This window comes from Xiphophorus hellerii, chromosome 2, assembly GCF_003331165.1.
Source record: "Xiphophorus hellerii strain 12219 chromosome 2, Xiphophorus_hellerii-4.1, whole genome shotgun sequence".
Taxonomy (NCBI): Eukaryota; Metazoa; Chordata; class Actinopteri; order Cyprinodontiformes; family Poeciliidae; genus Xiphophorus; species Xiphophorus hellerii.
In genome coordinates, this window is record NC_045673.1 from 21,638,134 (window position 1) to 21,659,089 (window position 20,956).

Genomic DNA, 20,956 nt, shown 5'->3' on the forward strand with positions numbered 1-20,956 from the left:
CCGCCGCGTCACACGTTCATCATGCTACGGAAAGCATCCTTGATCACAGCTGTCAACACAACCTTTAACACCGACTCTCAGACTTGACACTAATGGACCGCATAGGAAAAATGTAGCCAGATTTTTATGCTCAGCAGCAGTAAGACGAGATTCTTGCTGCAGGAATTCTCCTTGGTTGTTTTTTTTTTTTTATAAAGCACAGACTCTGACAAAGAGAAATCAATTTGTCATATCAAAAAAAAAAAAAGAAAAGGAAAGCATGGTGGAATGAAGTCAGTATTCTGCAGCTCTTCTCAGCCCAGTCAGATCAACTGTGAAACATCTACGCCCCCCAGCGGTCGTATCAGGAAACTGCAAGCACTATTGCGGCACACTCCTATCAACTCAGTTTCTTTATCCATCTGAGAAAGACTGAGTGGTTGTAAAATGATACCAGGAACCTAACATTCAACATTGATTGTTCAAATGTTAAGTACCTACTTGTATTTAAAATTTTGCACATCAACTACTGTTTGTTGTAAGATTCTTTAGCTGCAGTCAAGGAAGCGTCTTTGAACTGATTTTTTCAGCAGTTCTTAAAATGTAGGGATTTTTTTTCAAATTCAAAATCTTCCTGTCATTATTTTAACTCATATTTTTCACCCTTAAAATTAAAGTGTAATGAAGGGTTTTCTTTTCATTTTCCCAGAAAGCTTCCATGTCCAATGTGTACTTTTTGTAAAAATGATGCTATCTAAATGCTATATTTTGAAAGCGTGAGAAAACATTTGCCTCAGTTTTGTGATTTTAACCTTTAAGGAAACATTCCCAGAATGTTTTGAACATCTAAAATGTTTTACCTGCACCTTCCATCAGTCTTTTTCTCCCACCACTTACCTGTGGATTATCTAATGTCTTGGTCTTTCAAAAACACAATAAAAAAAATATACAAAAAAAAATAAATACTTGCTAATGCAGTGTTTGTAAAGCAAGCTGAACAACTTCAGTGTGGTTGCAGTAATATCAGACTCCTGCTGCAATAATCGCCCAGGGAAATAAAGGCTGAAAAGACAAAACCTGTAAGTTAATCGATGCAGAAAATACTCAACGTCCTCTTCGACTATATAAATAGATCCTTTCCTGAAACTGACTATGCAAATTTTTTACTTTCCTCCACTTCCCTCTTCAGAACAACGAAATAAAGACATGTAAAGCCTAATTGTCTGGTGGCATTTCCCAACTCTCTGTGCAGAAATAGTAGAATACTAGTAGGACAATCCCAATCGTGCAATACTGCAGAAAAAACCCCAACAAAAAACAGGCTCCGCACAGCAGTTTTAAACCTGTGTAACATGTTGATTAAAAAGGTTTGTTTAATTTAACAGAAATGATCAGACAAAGGCACAGAATGCATAAACATACAACTGATTGACCACAGTGCACCAGAGAAAAATACAGAATGTAAACGAGATCATAGCTCTGCATGGAGAAACTTCCTCAAATGTGTCAAAAAGAAACAAACAAGAACAAATTTAATCTATAAAAAAGGTGCAACAAACCGTGACAAAAACTGTGCTACTACGGATTTCGAAACATCAGTGGTCCTCATACATTTATGTGCTGTCCTTCTAGACGATGCTCGTAAGATAAACATAAAACATTACATTAGTGATTCCAAAAACATTGGCTTGTAGTTAATCACAAAACACAGTGACGCTTTCCTCTGAAACTCGAGGCAGTTTATTAAAAAGAACTGCCCTTAGTTGTAAGAAACAAAAGCCCCATCTCACAGTATAATCCACCCGCTCCACGTTACATTATTAGAAAACAGAGTAATGAAACTGGGTAAGCCCTTAAGACTTTATAACATAAAAAAACCAAGCAACAAGATGTGGGTTTGTGCCTTTTTGTGCATTTGTGTGTGTGTCTGTGTCTGTGGCTCCACTGGAGTACCGCTGTGTTGTTGTTACCAGGCTACCAGCAAGATAATGCAGCTCCATTGATTTTTGGCCTTTAAGAGAGGAGACGGCTGGTTTTATCAGAGTCCAGCAGTGGGTTAGATGTTTATGGATCTCTCATGTCAGCAGTGATGACAACTTCTTTACAGGTTTCTTCAGCAATAAACCCCTGTCACCGCTGTAAATTGGTAATGTAAAACGCTCACTTCTTTAAGAATTATTTAAAAAAAAAAAAGAAAAACAGTGCTCCAAGACATCAAATATATTGCACATTAAACAGCAACAGTTAAATGAGACAGATGAACACAATGCAAACGGTAACAGGGACTAAGAATGATGCCCAGACACATTAGCTTTAGTCTGTAGTTTCTCCCTTAAATAGTTCGATACTTGGGAAAGCAGCAGTCTGATAGCGTAGCTCACACATACGGTGAAAAGCAAGTTGCTGACAAGAGTTCTGTCCAAACGCAACAAAATCTGCAAATCAAACTTCTAAATTGAGAGCCTCTGTTTCTACTTTGCATATTTTGGAGAACATGTCTTTTGAGTCTGTCAAATGAGGTTAGCTTAGCAATTTGATGGCGTTTTGTTAGCAGAACTCCGCTAAATAGCTATTAGCACAAGCTAACAAGCAAGTAAGTGTATTTTAAACGTGTCGGCAAACAATAGTTTCTGATGTTGGCTTGCTGAATTTGAACAACTCACTTGAGGACCTCAATGTGTTTGTTTAGCTTAGCTAGTTCAGGAATGTGTTTCAAATTTGATACTAAGCTACATTTAGGTTACCAGCAAGAAGGAAGCAGGTAGGCGTATTTGTGCAAGTATCCAATTTCGCTTTTAGATAAAAATAAATTAGAAATGATCTCTTCCTCCTCTAAACAGCTTATTTCAAAATTTTCAAAGACAGAAGTCTAATTGCTTATCTAACAAATATTTAAAATAGGTGAAAGCTTCTAGCCTAGCACTGTTCAAAATTTCTAAAATTCAGACTTTCTCCATATTTTTTAAAATGCCAAATATGTAACAGTCAAATTAGAAGCTTAGCAATTTGTTGCTTATTCATCACTAAACTCAGCCAACTGCTGACCTGCACAGACAATTAGAGGTAAGTAGAGGAAAGTGAATATTAGAAATGCCTGGAAACCAAACCCATCAGAATTTAAAAGTTGTTGTAGTTTATATCTTTTAGGGAGCATTTTTGTCTTAATAGACGTGATCAAAATAGCAAACCATGACTAATGTGATGCAAAGTTAGTCTTACTTGCTGCTAAAGTAAGCAGTGTGTTAGCAGTTGAGAGAAAGCAGAAAGGTGTATTTTTAAAGTATTTTCAAAACAAACCTCTAAAAACAGAGTGTTTTTGGTTCTAGTTTACAATTTGGGGTAGAATCTAGTTTGTGAGTTTTGAGATCCTTAACTTAGCAATTTGCTGGTGTCTTAATGCTAAGCTAAGAACTTAGCAAAAACAAAGGAAGAGTATTTTTAAGGTGCCCAACCACTCTTTTAGACCAAAAAGTGACTATTGGTATTAGCAACATCTTGTTCCTGAGTGTGTTTCCAATCATGTTGAGTCATAATCCGACTGCAACAAAATGGGACGGAATGGGCTGTATTTTTCTTCAGTAAACAAGCTTTCTCACCTTGTTTAATTCTGGCTTTGACCTAAAATATTATGTGAAAATTTCAATGAGAAAGTAGCAAAATTGACTGAAACATAAAAATAGTACTTTTTTTTATAGTTTAGCAGAGTTAAACACATTCAAATTCCATTCAAACAAACAAACAAAAAAAAAGAAATTCAATTTAAATCGGTCTTTAAAAACGCAAACCTCTAAAGGTGACGGCGATCGTGTCCAAGAAGATTGTACAACCAATCTTCTAGACGCCCATTGCAACTAAAGGTGATTAAGTCGATCATAGTTTCAGAGTGATCTTCTCGTTGTTAATCGGCCATCAGCAGTCTGTCTATGGCATACTGTAAACGGTCCCAGTTCTTCCAGAACACGGTCAGAAAGCACAAGCACAGCAGCGTCGCAACCATGTGATACCGGCTCTTCATCAGCGGAGCGGCGAACTTGGCAGCGGTGGAGACGCACACCAGGATGACGGTGATGATGGCTAGCATGATGTTAATGCTCTTCCCCAGTAAGACCCGAGCATCTGGGCTCTCGAGCTGCACCGTTTGCTGCTGGTGCTGCTGCTGGAGCTCCAGCTTCGAGACGCGAGTCTGACACGACTCCAGGGCTTCCTGAGACACACAGGAAGAGATGCTATCGGTCAAAAGGCTTCTCAGTTTGCTGCGGTTGCTTTGGGTGACGTTCTAATCATCAAATGACATTATTAAAAAAAACAACAACAAAAAAAAAACTATGAAGTTGGAAGAATATCTGGCCACAAATATTTGAAATGTAGCATCTCAGTCACGCTCAGCTAACAGAAAATATCACAGGTCTATTGTGTCTTTTTAGAGTAATTCTTCAGAGATTGCACAGCAGCAGAACATAAGTTTTCTATCTGACTCTCAACAATGTGTTAAAAAAAAACTTAAAAGGATGATTCAATAAGCATGAAAATCATTCAAACAAATTAAATGTTGTTTACAGACACCTATTATTATTGTAAATTAGGAACTACAAAACCTTTGAAACAAATGTGAGAAAGTAGTGATAAAAATTGTGGATCTTTTAACGCCGAACTTGGCTCATTTGGATCTTACCAAATTGATTTGGGTCTAAAATTAGGATTAAAAAAACAAAAATTTTTTAAAACACCGACTGAGAGAGTGATAAAAAAAATTTGAATATCAGGAAATACAGAAGTCAAGTTACTTTCTTTGAAAGTTTTACGTAAAAGTAGGCCTGTCACAATAACAAATTTTGCTGAGCGATTGTCTCAAAAATTATTGCGATAAACGATAATATTGTTTAAAGACCTTTTTACACTGATTTAATGGAAATGATGTAACAATGCATGCGATTTCCTGCCAAAGATAGATACACTTTATTTTCAAAAGAACACTAAACACTGCAGCTGATAAAACAACCAAAAACAAAAATAAAATGGATTCTCAGTCTCCATTAACAAAAAACGCACTTGAATAAAACCTAAACAACATAAAGCCAAAATGGAAATAAATACTGCATTCAACCAAAAGAGGGCAGATTATGAAGTCTGTATATTATGATTTTCATTCAGTCAGGATTTACACTAGCCACATGCATTGCAGGTAGATTGTAGTAAAGCATTGATTAATCCCTGGTTTTAAAATTAGTTCACTGAACTTGTAGCCATTATTTGGTGCCCGTTGTTGGACACCATACGGCAGGAACGAACCCGATTTCCGTGGGCTAATGTGTGGTCTCTCAGGTTTTAAAAATAGGCCGACAGCTCTAAAATCGTGTAGTGTGCGCTGGGCATTACACTATGGAAATGAGGAAGGCAGAGGTCAGTGGAGAGCACCGGAGTTGATCCTTAACGATAAAGCCGATAATTAAAATTCGGTCGATGGTTTTAAGTTATCGTGCAATTAATTGATTTATTGTTTATCGCAATAAGCATACGTAATAGTTTTTCAATTTCTAACTTCTACCTTGAAAAAAAGATGAACATGAAGTCACTCTTCTTGAGGTTTCGCATCAACCTCAAAAACTAACCTGGCCGCCGTGTCTTTTTTTTTTTGTTTGTTTTGATTCCCGATTCCCAAAGGCTAATTTGGATTTAATCTTGCATCTAGATCCAAATTATAACTTCAAATTTGACTTCGCATCTTAAAAGCCATCTAAGAGATATCATACTGAACAAATAAGAAAGTTCTGAAAAATCAGAAAAAGACCGCAATAAATAGAAGTGTACTTTTTGCAGGTTCCTGCTTAGACTTAAGCATCATAAAAATGAATTTGACCTGCACGAACCTGTATGTCTCGGGCTCTTTCCTGGGCCTGGTAAGCCACCCGCTCCTCTATGCTGGCCAGCTCCTGCTTCAGATTTGCCATCTCGTTTTGATGAAGTTCTGTCAGGTCGTTCAGCTGATCCTCCAGATGCTCATACCTGCCAATCAGAACGCAGAAATACGGATTGAAGAAACTATTTTTGCTACATAAAGAAACATGCTCGGAAAGAGTTTACAATTCCTCATTTTAAAACCCTTCAAGTGCTCAAGTTCTCAATTTTGAAAGAATTTATATCATACACTTCTACAATGACTGGCCCTTAAATACAGAGCACACATAAAGACGGAATGAATATTGGATGAATCCGAAATGATTTGAAGTCTCTAATTTTATCATCTTCAGACCTGGAGGAAACTTTCAATTAAATCAGATTCCATGTTCATACAAAATTCTCCACTTTATAAAGAAACTGTGTCTGTGCTTTTTCACATTTCCCCCCCAAAAACTTGGGTTTAGTTTGGGTTTTTTTTAACTCTGGATCAAATCAGGTCTGTTGCTGAACTTTGTGATCAGGAAGCGGTAAACAACTCACCTGTACCTCTCCTCTTGTAGTGTTTGGCTCAGAATACCGTACTCCCTCTTGAACTGCTCTTTAATCTCATCCATCTCTTCCTCCAGCTGGCTCTGGACCTCTCTCATCTCTCTCACCTCCTCGAAGCACAGCTCCAACCTGCCCTGGCCGTCTCCCCCCGGCTGTTGCCCCTGCCCCGCCACGGCTCCACCCATGCCGAGGTTCCCATTGCTGTCTGCTGAAATTGAGGAGCATTCGTCGTCGCTGGGATACTTGGCCTTGCTCACCAAAGACGTGCTGCTGCTTAGCCCCTTCCCCGCGCCGTCGGATGACGCGTCCAAGTTGCTTTTGAGCTGAGCAATGTTATCTGCGCTGCCAAATTTGTTCCGGATGAGGTTGGCAAACTCCCTGGGCTTGCTGAAGAAGAAAGGAGGGGAGAGAGAAACGCCGGGCCCGATGGTTTTGATCTTGTCCATGGTCGGGTGGCGCCCGCTGCTGGTCATGTCCCTCAGCTGTCGAGGTGACTCCCTGGGTATGGTGCTGCGTTTGGCCAAAGGCGGCCGGGACGGTGGGCTTTGAAGGACCTCGCTGTCCTTCATCTTTCGATGGTACTGCTCCAGCTTCTTCTGCATCTGCGCGATGTTCTGTGACGACTTGTTGTTCTTCTTCTCAAACACCTGCTTGATGCGCCCCAGCTGCTGCTTGTCCACGCTGTTCACCAGCTTTAGATACTCCACCACGTTCTCATCTCTGGCGGCCTGCTCGATCTTCAGCTGCTCCGTGACTTTCAGGATCTTCTGCTGGAGGTTGTCCAGGCAGGAGCGACTCCGGTGGACCTCCGAGACGAGAGCCTGGCAGGGGCTCCCGTCGTTGAAGTCCAGATCCAGGTTGTTGTACGAAGAACCCCGACGCATCGATAGAGGCAGGCCGAGGAATCCGGCCTCTGTGTTCCGGTCCTACGGTGCAAACAAAAAGGAGAAGCTCTATTAAGGACCGATGCACTTACAGAGTACATGTTCTGCAACAGAAATGTGTCTCATCAGCAAAAGTGTCCATCCCAGGAGGAAATGAAAGTACAACTTCATGCGTTGACAGCCCACAGGGTATGGCTATTACTTCATAAATGATGCAATCCTTTGCAGGTTTTGCAACCACACATGGAAATTCCTGTAAAATCCTTGTTTCTAACTTGAATAGAAAAAAAAAATCTCAATTATACTCTCAGGTTGCACTGATTGCAGTATTCTGACTGATGATCGATTTTTAAAAAGCCTGACCCTGTTGTCTGAAAAGTCTCTACGTATTGCAACACAGTCGCCAAGTTGGCAAAAGTGTACTGACTGGTGCTAACTGTACATGGGCAGATGTGATTTGGAGGACGGGTCAGTCAGTCAGTCCTCTTTCACGGCAGAACAAAAGGGGACAGTGGCTGATTTTCAGACCTTTGCGGAAGTGGATAAGATTGGTTTCTAATTCAAGTATTGGGCAATCGCTGACCTTCCAAAATATTGGTCGGCCGATTTATTGGTGCAACCCATCTTAGGCATAGTTAAATTAAACATACCGTTTATTCACACCAGCCGCTTTAATCGAACTCTAGATTGATCATGGCTTGTGATCTTTCGCCAAAGAGAAATCCTACATCTGCTAAAGTCTGACGCTACTCTATTTTTGTTTACAATTTGCGAAGAAGACATGTGTTCATGTCTTCTTTGGAGGTTTTCGTGTCGTTTTCTCCAGTGGTACTTGGTGCAGTGCCACCACAGGCGAGGGGGTGAACAGGTTTTACAAAAGGTTTAGATAGTTTGACACAATGCAGTGTGAAAGTGAACCAAACCAACTGAAAATACAACAAATGCTGCAACTTTGATCCCCAATCGAACCCAGTCCACCGGACTCTCAGGTGTGGAAAGACCCTTGGTTACATTAAAAACACTTTTAAAAATAACAATAAATTTCTATCCTGTTAATTGTACATGAATTAATTCATACTTTAATACTTTGAATCCTAATGTACCCAACTGTTCATGTTAAACTTTAATTTGTGAGTAGGTGCCACTGGTTACAAATGAGTAAGTTTAAATTTTACCAATACTTCTCTATGTTCTCTAACGGCCTTCAATGCTTGAGTGTGAACCTCAACTCCAAATAACATTTGCACGCCACTGCACTGCTGACACTGTGAGAACATCTGGGTGTGTCTGTACTGCTCTTATTTGGCACATCTGCTCCTTTTTACGAGCCAGTGTGTAATCCCATTTGTTTATGCTGTTAAAAGCAGATGACATTATTCAGATTGCGTCTATGAAATATGTTTCAAAGTATGGGCATGTAATGTAGGTCAGTCATAACGCAACGCAAAAGCCACGGGGCTCAGAAAATCCCTGTCCCAGACGCAGCCTTCCCTCCTTTTACAGTTAATTAGCGTTTCCCCCCAAAAGGACTGCACAGTGCACTCACTTTGTTACTGAGTCAAAAGTTCAGTGACCAGAAGAGTCCCAAGGCTTCTCGGTTGCTCATTTTGAGGAAGTAAAGAGCGACGCTAAGAGGCATGCGAGCAAGCTTAATAATGACAGGAAACCAAAAGACGCTTGAAGAAGAGGAAACTGCAGAGAAGAAGTAAAGTTTGACTTTTATTGGGTTTCTGAAATGTGCATTTTATTTTGCAAAGGAGTCGAAATTAATTAACTTCCAGCGTAGTGGAACGGCAACAGCGGCTTGGTGTGGCATCTAAAGATCTGAATACAGGCTCAACGCTGGTGTTATGATAGGAAGTGTAAGCTGTTATAAACTACAGCAAAGTGTTGTACAGCGAGCACAGTGGGTGGTACGAAGCTGCGCTAATCCCCAGCAAATATAACGCCGTTATTCAAGCAAATAAACAGATCTCAGCTGAATTAAGAGGAGTTAGGTCCACAATCCTGCTTAGCATTGCAACATCGCCATGGACTGGTCACATACGGCGAGCTTCACATTTGAGCAACGGATCGCCACATTCTGACGTTAACGAGCACATGACTGTCATGAGGAAATAAGCAGAGGCTTAACCCCAAAGTGGATAAATTATAACTAGATGTGTGCTGACACAGACTGAATAAATCCTCGGACTGAAACAGAAAGCTGTTTCTTCACACATCTAGACTGAAGTTTGATCCAGTTATCCATGCAGATTCCAATTACTTGCCAAATTATGCTAAGAATATCTGCATTTACACAGACAAAAGCTTTTTTGACATTAAACTGTGAATTCCAGTCCAGTGCTATCCCTCAGATCTCATGAAATGTTTTGAAGAACTTTAGCAAAATGTCCAATGTAAAGCTTTTCCATAATTTCTAATAGATATGAACGCAAATAGATTTTTCAGGTGATGTGCTTCTGAAATGGCAGCACACGTTGTCATCATTCCTGGATTTGATAAAAGCTTATAAATGTTTTGTTTTTTTATTAACCTTCCCCCGTTTCAATACCTAATATATTTGGTAATTCGGGACCCATTTAAGTTTTATCCATTTCTCAACTATTATCACGAAGGTTAACTCAAGGACAAATATTTCAAGTTTTTAATGTTAGTGTTATGCAGGCATGGGTCGGTTACAGGTATCAAGATTTTTAAAAAGTTCTCAAAGCAGAAGGAAACTGCTGTTGCTTTTTAAAATAGAAGCAACTAGACTATGTTTTTCTTAATGTTATCATACTGCAAAAATCTCATCCCAGCCCAGAACTGATGTCAAACCCCTTAGGTTGCACCATGCAGATTCAGCTGCAACTTCTTTATGTGTGGTTTCTGAACAGAGTGGCCAATGTTCATATCTTCAAGCCTGCTGGTGGGGGTGGGGGGGCAATTCAGCGTCTGTCCTCGTCCCACCCTCCCAACTGTCCTCCTTGGACACAGAACTCTTTTTGTGCGGAGGGAAATAAAGCCACTTTGTCATGTCCCACTCAGCTCCGTCTCTGGCCGAGCTCGATACATATGGATTGACGTGTGTACAGTCCGAGGAGCCCTGTGTCCAATCACAATCCAGCTCTGTCCAGTGTCTGTAGAGATTATCTAAACCACACACACATACCAAACACTGCCGTATCGTCAAACCAGTTTGCCATACGAAAGAAAGAGAAGCCTATCTTTATCCTTTAAAAGGAAGTGTGAACTAGGCTGGTATGTTGGTCTCTTATGCTGCCAAGTCTTTTTGGTTTACAAATTATGAACACAACAAACTGCCTGTGCAACCCAGCAGGAGAGGAAACGAGCTGTTCCTGAAGCACTGGATCTAAACCTTACCCTCAGGCAACCTCTACATCTGGTGCTTACTTTGTAAAAACATGAACAGCAGCGGTCCACGCATCTTCTTCGCGAAGGCTCGATCACGTATCACGGAGATCGGTGCATCGTGTTTGTGTCGATCAGTGTATTTACACTGCGGCCAGAGCGCAAGCCATCTCTCCGAGATTGTGCTGCACAGCTGAGGGCAAGGGCCGCATACTTTGAGAGACAAAAAAACAAGGCCGACTTTGGCAAGACGAGGCGTAATCAACATAACAGGATTATCACACACAACCCACATCTTCATTCATGAACCACAACTCACTAGCGAGTATGACATCAGCAGGCTTCCCGGTGAGAGGTTTGATGGAACCGTATTTCAACTGAATGAACCCCTTTTTATTGCCGCTGCTGGATACTAAAGAGTGAAAGTCACTCTGATGAGAATTTGCTCCCTGGATGACTGGCTTGGCTTAAATGAAGTAGCCTCCCGCTGATGGAAACATCCACATAAATCTGATGCTGTGCTGCCCTACTTTTCACACTTTCTTTACAGGGTTAGAGGCAGCAGGTTGAGAAATGGTCTGTTCAGAAGGACCGGGGCCACTGATGAAGTAATGAGGAGGAGGACGTCCTCACCAACTCAAATTTATGACTTTTTAAGACCGTTGTGAGTGGAATTTAAGGCCTGTATCAAGGCAGAAATGTATAAAAGAAAATCGCAAATAAGTCACATTTGTATCAGAACAGAAGTACGTAAACCAATGGCTACGATGAATATCGTCAACCCAACTGGCAATAAATTTGCACTTATCCATGATGGATGTAAAAAAGCTAGCTAGCTAGCGGTAGCTGCAAATGATTCCAGTCATAGAATGCAATGAAGTTTTTCGCACGTGACTCAAAGTTCAGCTTAACAGAAAAACTACATAGACTATACAAGATTAAATAGTCATGCTAAGACAACATTTAAGACCCGTCACTAATGTATTTAAGGCCAACTTATTTTTTCAATTAACTTAAATAAATAAATTTTAGTTAATTTAGCCAGACCAGGATACACTCGTCTGGCTACTCCTTAACTTAAAAGTGCATAAACAACCTTTTGGAACGTCGTGGTAGCTCATGGTAGACCTAACTTAAATTATGTCTTTAAAACCAATCTTAAATGTTTAAGACACTGAACGTAACCAGTGTGTTTTCTTACACAGTAAAAATAGTAAAAAATATATGAATAACTGCATGGGCTTTAACAATAATAATCAATGTAATGGCAATCTTTGAAATATTTTCTTGAGCAGAAGCCAATATAAAATGTTATGGCGTCATTAGAACCTTGTGCTAGTTAATTGTAGCATTTCTTCCTCTTGATTTGTAACAACAAATGTCAGGGTTTTTATGGGGTAGGAGGGAGTTCCCTCAGGCTGAAATATGAATTGTAATTTCTTTGACATCTACACCCCAGATGTTCACCCACCGCCTGATTCCCAAGTCAAAGGAGATGAAAAGCAGATTCGCAGGAGTGGAAAAACTCAAGCAAGGCAGATAAGCGAGGTAAGCTAAGCAGCTCATATCTCAACAATCGCCATCATATATACCGACACACTTCACTCGACTCTCCTTGTGACCTCTGAGTGGCTCTTCCATACCGCAGTCTGGTAAACCCCCGCCCCCTTGTCACTCACAATGCCCTACATATATCAAACCAAACATCAAGACCCACTTAAATCCTCTGTGCACACAATAAAGATCCATCTGCCTGAGCCTCAATCTTACCACAAGACATACACCCAAATCTGAGCACAGTCAAAGGAGTCGATAAAAATCCTGCAGATGCTGCTTATCTTGCACTGCAGTATGTCCTCCTCCTCCTCCTGGATCAATGATGTAGTTGGTGGTTAAATTTTTCTTGCAAAAGCAGCTGCAGCATTATAAAATAGGGGCAGAGTGTTGGTCTAGATCTGAACCAGAGCAGGGTTGAGAGCTTACAAATTATTTAAGACAGACTGGTATGCAGAGGGTGTTTCACTGACAAACTGGTAGGATAAATATTGGTCCAGGTTAGTACAGCGCATAGAAACCTCTTTGCTAACCTCGCTTTCCCACCCCTCCGTTCAGAACAGTAAAAGAAACAGACATTTTGGTATGCAAACAGGCTGTGCACTCTGTTCCCTCGATGAGGAAGTTATGCTTCTGTCTGTGCACAGTTGCAGCTGTGTTCTCTGGAATCCACCAGGTCGGGTCTCGACGACATGCTGGGGGGGGAACTCCGGAACAGGTGTCAGCGGTGGCCCGAACCCGTCTGATCTGCCTAACAAGACCCTTATGTGTCGCACATGAAGGGGCACCTATTAGGCCCGGCCTCTGGCAGAGGGCAGTCCACATGAGCATGAAAGGGGAATGGAGCTGGCATGCTCACGGAGATGGAACAAACCCGTCCCTTCAGCGGAGAACAGAACCGCAGAGGGGAAGAAGCCTCCGCAGCTTATTGGTATTCCCTCCAGCTGATCCTCATGGATACAGACTCACACAGAGAGATGGAGCGAGGACCAAAGACAGAGAGAAAAGGAGAGGGAGAGAGAAAGAGCAACAAGGGGCACATCTTTCATTTTAGTCCAAAGCTGACCCAACATCTCCTCCTCCCAACTGCGCCCCACAGCTGCCTGTGTAGTCCAAACTTTGAATTCTTTCATCAGCATGAAACCAAACAACGACCCTCATTCAAAGCAGAAAGAAGTGGGGGGGGGGAAAAAATAAGCAACAAGGTTTCCTGAATGAAAAATCCCTATGAGATCAGGGGAATTAATCGCTTTAGGGCACATTCACTATTATCTCATACAGATGAGTTGGTCTGGGACTAAATCAATAACCCATTAACACTACTAGTGTCTGCTTGCTGTGTATTGAGTGGGATCTAATTACAGTAAATATGCTGGTGTAGTCAGTGTAATGATTCAAAAATGGGATGAATAATGGAGCCGGTGATATATCAAGGCTGGTGAGGGCTTAAAGCGCCTAATTAACCATGAAAAATCTAACGGCCCGCCTGTCCTGAAAAAGGTTTGGAGCATTGTTTCAGAAAAATATTAATGTGTGTGTGTCCTCTACCTGATGTAGAAGAGGTGTTCATACGGCGTTAGGAACCACACCATGACTCATGGCATGACCTCTGACCTACAAAATCTGCTGAAAAACAGTTTTTTGAGGAACAAACCTAGAGTGTCATAGGCAGCAAGCAGAATGTGAGAAAAAGATGAAGTAAGCATGAAGAACTCAAATGTTTGTCTCCATCGTTTTTAAATGTTGATATTTCCACAATGCCATCTGGTCATTTAAGAAGATAGTTCAGATTTGTATTTTTATTTTGTGTGTGTGCGTGCGTGTGTGTGATTCTGATAAAAGGTGATGAGGTGTTTATTATGTTATCTTTTCATCATGTAGAGCAACCCCCGGCTGCGGACCGGTACCGGTCCGTGGACAATTGGTACCGGGCCGCACAAGAAATAATTAAATATTTCCGTTTTATGTATTATCCGAGTCTGGAGGATTTTTTATTTTGAAAATCCTTTAACTGGATTCTCTCGGTTACGTCTTGCGCGCCAACATTGAGCCCGCAAGCAGCAAAATGAGTAAGAAATGGATCAGATTCTTTAGAAGGCTTCTTTGGGAAGGGAAAAGGCCCAGAGAAGAGACAGGAGAATGGATTTATCCCGGTAGGTGATTCCCACATTCCAAGCCCGCTCTGCATGATATGGTGACCGGTTCGCTAATGAGGCAATGAAGCTTCAAACTGCTTCGCCACATAGAGACAAAGCTCCCTGTGAATAAGCAACACTTCTGGTGTCTTCGTCTCTCATCACTCCCTGATGGGACCGTCTCGTTGCAGAGAAACAAGCTCAGGGCTCCCATTGATTTATCGTTATCATGAGTTTAAATTTTCATGAAAGTAAAATGTTCGTTTTTGTGGCGCACCTATATCTTATTTTGAAGGTGTAAACGTTACCATAGCGACCAGAGTCAGAGAGCGTTAGGGCAGTAGTAGAGAGGAGAGGAGTAGAGCTTGTGAGTCTTATGTCTGGTTCACACGGCACGATTTAAGAAGTGTCGACCGATTTTCCAAACCTGTGATCACACAGAAGCCAATAAAAGTCCAACAGGTTCGGTCGGTTTGTGTGTCCAGCCACACGGCAGGAGCAACACACCACAACACGAACCGATTCCACTCAGGAACATCCCGATTCCAGAAGAACATCCAGTAAAACCACCAACATATGTGAATTTAGAATAAACAAACACGGATGACGATGTAGAAGCAATAGTGATAGTTTGTGGACTCATTTTAAGCGAGCTAGTGTCAGCATCAAGTCCTAATTGAATGAAGCCTCATCATTATAACCTATTTATGTCAGGTTAATGACAGCTGAAAAGTTACCAGGTTTATCAACTGTGGTACCAGTTTTGCTCCAGTTCCTCTCATTATCATTTCTGTTGATATTCCTTGTACGAAATGCTGAATAAACATTCATGCTGTTTCCACATATCATCTCTGATGTCCACCAGTTGCGCCATGTCAACTGTTTGGGATTCCTCTCCGTGCTTACGTCACCGTGCTTTCTGATTGGCTACCTGTCACATTCAACAGGTTGCGTTCTCGCTCCCAGTCAGGGAAAACCCCACAGGCTGCGATAGTTGGGCCAAGACAATTCAACATGTTGAAAATGCCCGATGTTAGATCGGAGCACTCCTGACGTTCTACGTAACACACAACACTGCGGGATGATCGGTTACGATTATCGCAAGCGACAATCTTAGAACTCGGAACGTTCTAAGATTGTCGTAAGGGGAAAACTGGGGCAAAAAATTTAAAATTGTGCCATGTGAACTAGGCTTTAGCGGGCACATGCAAAAGCCTGTCTGATGGATCTCACTCCCCAAGGGCATAAATCCCATCTCATTATTGGGGGGCTGAGGGGGGGCATAAATAGGGAAATTTTTTAAGAGCAATTTTGAGGGGTCGGCAAAGTTACATTAAAATGTGGTTTAAATTTGTGTGTCTGTGTGTTCCAGCTGCACCAAAATAACTAGTAGCAATGAATAACAAAAGTGTTTTTCTCAGTAAACAACCTGTTGAGACGCATAGAAGTCAAACTAAGATTCAAATGTTGCTTAGATACGAGTTTGGTTCAGTGTCACAGATCTAATCTCTGCTACACCTTTACAAAAACTTAAGGCTCTAAATAAAAACAAGTTTTAATAAAACTTAATAAAATTCCTCATAAATATTTATTTATTGCAGTGGTTCTCAATACAAGTCATGTGTTATTTAAATGATAACTTAAGTTGCTTTAAACTTTTTATTTTATTATTTATTTTGCGGGGGGTTCTTGTCCTGGATAGCTGAGAACCTATAAATTTGTAGAAATTGAATATCTGGGAAGTATCATCACTTAAACTTAAAGGTCAGCACCAGAGTTTTCTAGAAAAATATTCAGATTTTATTTTGTGGTTTCAAAGGCTAGACGTTGAAGATGGTAAGAAATAAAGGCATATTTTATTTTGTTTAACTGCCAGCTGCAACAGCCCCTGGGCTCCCATACAGAGCTGTAGGCTAGTGCTAACGCTCAGCCGCTCCATCCCGTTTCAAACTCTTCTTATTAAAGTAAGAGTTAGAGAGCTAAATATAATTGAAATACTGGCTACCTTCGACAGAAAAAAGGAGCTAAGTCTATGAAAGCAATGTAGCCAGTTTTGCTAGTTTTGATACAAGGCATAAGGTGGCAGTTGGTCGTGATTCAGCCAAAGTAATGAAATAACGAACGGTGGACTGATTTTTATTGTCAATGTGTTTCTTCCTATTGAGCAGTGAAAGTAAATAAAAACGTTTTACTTTCTTTTGCTTTAAGTATTTACTTACTTGAGGGTTTTTTTGTTTGTGCTGCAGAGCCACAGATGACAGTTCACTCCTCACTTCAGCGGCTCTAACGGAGCCTCTGCCATTCAGCGCTGCTGTTGCTCCTCCTACACGTTGGACTGAACCATTGTTCTAACAATAGTGGGGGGGGGGGGGGACACCTAAAAATTAATTCTTATTTTTTTCTTAGCTGAATGGCAGATTTAATTCGTTCTTTGTTTCTATTACCCTTTCTATTACCTTTTTTAATATTGATATTGTTTAAATACAAGGGTTTCTTTTATAATTTCTTTGGGGGGGGGGGGGTACAATTCTAGACTATTCCTAGATTGGGAGGGTCCGGCCCTACCGGGATTTACGCTTATGACACTCCCCCCCTCCTCCCTCGCCTCCTACCGGGCCGCAGTAAAATTGCCAAGCCTTGACCGACGGTCCGCCGTGATGAAAAGGTTGGGGACCACAGATGTAGAGCACAGTGAACTGCCTTGTGGCTGAAAAGTGCTACACAAAAGAAACATGTCTTTCTACACAGAATGTACTGGAACATGTTTTGATCCAATTTATCAACCAGTCATATCAAAACAGAGAGAACGCAAGCTAATGCTAGGTTAGCCTCTCAGAAAAGTTAGCTCTGCAATCATTTTGAGTTGGACTGTTGTGGTTCTTTCTGAGGAAAGGCAAAAGAAAAGGCTAAAGTGACTGGAGCTGTCTCCGGCAGTACTGAACAAAGTAATGTAGTGACACCCCTCCCCGACCTGTTTCTGACCAGACACAGTCAGGTGGCAGAATATAAGCTAGCACATTTTCCCCTCAATTGCAACAAAGACAAATCTGCCTGTTTGCAAAAACAATTTCAGACATAAAAAAAAACACAGAGCAGCACCAAGTTTCAAAACTACATTTAGCTAGCTATGTGCATCATCTGTATTCAAAGCTAATATACGCTTTGAGATGCTCAAGTTGTTCTATAAAGAGCAGTATGGCTAAAATACATAGTAATAACAATAATAATATTCTTTGCATTACCACTAAATTCTGCAGGAGTCTGATCTATATTTTGTCTTGCATAACTGAATCAAAATCAAACAAATAAGTACCATAAAAAGCATTCTATACCTGTATTAATTAATAATTGATGGTTAATACACCATAATTGTTGGTTTTCTGCTGTTACAAAGGGTAGGGCCTCTTGGATCTAGTTCCAGCCACACCAACAACTTAATCTGGATTCATAATAAATGAAGATGCAGAGAGGGTTTTCTACAGCAGGTAAGATATTTACTGCTTAGAAATTTTCAACAGACGCTCTCTTCAGAAATCCTGAGCTGTCATTTTAAGTGTGAAGGTCTCAAACTTAAAATGAAAACACCTCACGATTTAATCAGAGTTTTCCCTTGTTTTGTAATGAGGTTCCTTATTAATATTTTTCAACCAAGCCCAGAAACACGGACTGGTGTGGCTCCTGACGGTGACTCAGCTCAGGTCTAAGGGTTGGTTCAGCTACAGGTGGAGACTTCCTTGTGGTTAAAGAATCCCATATCCTCTCCTCTATGCGTCCCGGCCACCTGGAAAACCTGCTTTGTGTCATGCTTTAACTGATCAGAGCGAAATATGAGGAAACTTCTGAACTTAACAAACATCACTATCAGGAAATGTTTCTGTAGCTCGAAACCAGAGAAGCAACCCCTGTTTCTATGGGATTTTGTGTATTCAAATTTGAGGTATCTAAAAAAAAAAAAAGATTGAACTATTAATTGTGCAGATTATTGCTTTTTTTCTTTTTTTTTTAAGAAAAGTGAAGTGGGGAAGAAAAGGCAGACAAACTGGAAACTTTACTTATAAATATATACTGGAAGTGTATATATTTAAAAGAAGATTTCCCAGTTTGTGGGTAATTAGAGTGTTTAAAATATCAAAACATCAGCTCATACCACATATATTCACAAATTTGCCATTACAGTTTAATCAGTTTGTAGCACTACCTAGTCTATAAGATGATTATATAATAAATGAAAGTTGTTTTTTCTTAGAAAAAAGGAAGTATATGTTTAAGGAACTGCTCACATCACGCCTTTGATGTCTCCTTATTGTTTCCTATCCGACTTATCAGGGTGAGAAAAACAAGTGAATTATAACAAACGTTTCATGACATCGATTCGCACCCAGCTTGGGGATTCATAGTACCTGGTTTGACAACCTCTGATTTGAAATAACTTCAAATGGTCAAATATGGTGCCAATAAATATTTTTCTACAAGCAGAAGGTGCTTTGAGTGGATCAGGACTCGTATTCTGTCATGAGAGCCAACTGGTTTATAGGCAGGTCAGAACTGCAATCAATGAAAACAATGCTTAGCATAAACCTTTTGGTACGTCATATATAATTAAACTACATTATCTAAAAGAATAATAATTACTTCATAAAGAATATTTGTCAATAAAAATAAACTGATATGCTTGGTGACATGTATACTACTTCGATCAGTTTTTAAAAACTGGATGTTGTATATTAAATTAAATTATAACAAATGATGAAATTGACAAACAGTTATGCGACTGGTTCAAAAACCTTTCTACGTTATTGGAAAAATAATTATGCTATTGGGTTCTTTACATTAAAAAAACGATTAAAACAAATATTACAATATTGGTTACTATGTGGTGTACTAAATTGGTGAGGTGGCCTGGAGAATTCCTTTGTTTTTTTTTTTTATTTTATTTTATCATCACGACTGACACTTTGAGATTTGTGGGGAAGTAAAATAAGAGGCTAATTAAATAACAACCTGGATCAGAAACTGACTCACTGAGTGACCACAAAAAAACAGAAACCTTCATAATCCAGTGCAACACTTTGTAATTACATTACTCAACCCTTTTAGTTTCTGTTCAGATGATTAATTTTGCGATGCTGATGACTCAGGTTTATTGTGTTAGCGCAGATTGACCCACTGTTGTGTTGAATTGCATTTGGTGAAACTAGAGCGAGCCTGGGCACAAACGGCAACTACATTTGATGCTCATCATTTATTAAAAAGTGAAAAAATTTCTTGGAAAATGACCAGATGTAAATGCAATATGGGACTGGTGCGAAAGGAAGACACAGGGATAGAATTTTTCTACGTTTGACATAAATAATAAAAACGCATAAGGGAAAAATAATGAACTTCATTAATCTTTTGGACAGCCTCGTGTCATGGCCATCTATTTCCCCCCCTTCTCAGCATTTTGCTCGCAGACACCCACGGTCTGCATGTCCTGCCACATCTTCTGCATCCATTATATCCGCCCAAATGCATAACCGGGTTACTTAAAGCTCTTTGTTTGGAGAAACTGTGGCGCTTTAAAAGCGGCGCAGCTGCTGGCCTCACATGACGGAGAGCCGAACGGACAACAATGCAGCGCTGGTACCGCGTGGGAAGAAGCTCGGTTCCGACGCACAGCAAGCAGCTAAAAGAAAGCCAGGGCAGCGAAACTCGCTCTGAAATTACTCACCATCCGGCTGCTGAGGTATTTCTCCACTTCAGACAAACTTCGCACGGACACGCTTACCCCGGGCATAATAACCTCCCATCTGGAGCCGGAGAGGCGCTACCGGGGGCTTCAGTTCGGTACTGGGACCAGTTTCCAACTCGCACAGTCTGAGGTCCGACGACTCATGTTCAGCCCGTTTAGCGCCGTTTTGTTTTTGGGGTTTTTTTTGCGCTCTGTGTGTCCCACGGTCCGCGCACGGTGACTGTACTCTTGCATACAACAACTGTGTGTGAAGGTAACTCCGCCTGTTCTTCTCTGCAGAGAGGAGGGAGGGAAAGAGAAGGGCTTAACCCTTTCGGCGTGTCTGCCTATCAGTGGTAGATTAAAAACCAGTCGAGCGAAAAAGCACAGAGCCTTGCGAAAGTATTTACACTCCTCCTCCTCCTCCCCCGAACTTGGCCACATTTGGTAACAAAATTCAGCATATTTCATCGGGGTTTAATGTGATAAGAGCGAAGCAGTCCATAATTGTGTACACTAAGTTGTCAACATTTCGTACAGACTTCACAGCAGACCATATGTTACATCTTTAACCTAACAATTTATGAACATAAGATTTCCTGTATATGGACATATCTAGGGCAGCCTGTTCTTCCCTTGCAGAAAAAGGTGGTAACCTGTCGGTATGTCAGTCTCTGTAAATTGTGCGTACTTTCCCAAAGTTGTGACAAAATTGGTCAGGGAACAGCTGAAAATGTGTTTAGATTTTCTCTCACAGCACTTAAAGTAGTGAAGGATGTCGTAAGATGGCCGAAAAATATTGTGTAGCTTTTTTTTTTTATTTTTATTTTTTTGACTCACCCAAAGGCATTGATACTGCTGATCATATCATCTCGGTAAATCGACCACAAGAT

At 40.7% G+C, this 20,956-nt stretch overlaps 1 protein-coding gene across 1 annotated transcript; it reads right to left on the reverse strand.

The window, feature by feature from the left end:
• Positions 1-1,314: 1,314 nt before the first annotated feature.
• LOC116735782 (transmembrane and coiled-coil domain protein 3-like) lies at positions 1,315-20,418 on the reverse strand. The gene is made up of 4 exons (XM_032587874.1): positions 20,064-20,418; positions 6,418-7,352; positions 5,847-5,982; positions 1,315-4,183 (listed from the first exon to the last, which is right to left on the reverse strand). The coding sequence occupies exons 1-4, from the start codon at positions 20,127-20,129 to the stop codon at positions 3,878-3,880; spliced, it is 1,443 nt and encodes a 480-aa protein (XP_032443765.1). The 5' UTR covers positions 20,130-20,418; the 3' UTR covers positions 1,315-3,877.
• Between the last annotated feature and the right edge of the window lie 538 nt (positions 20,419-20,956).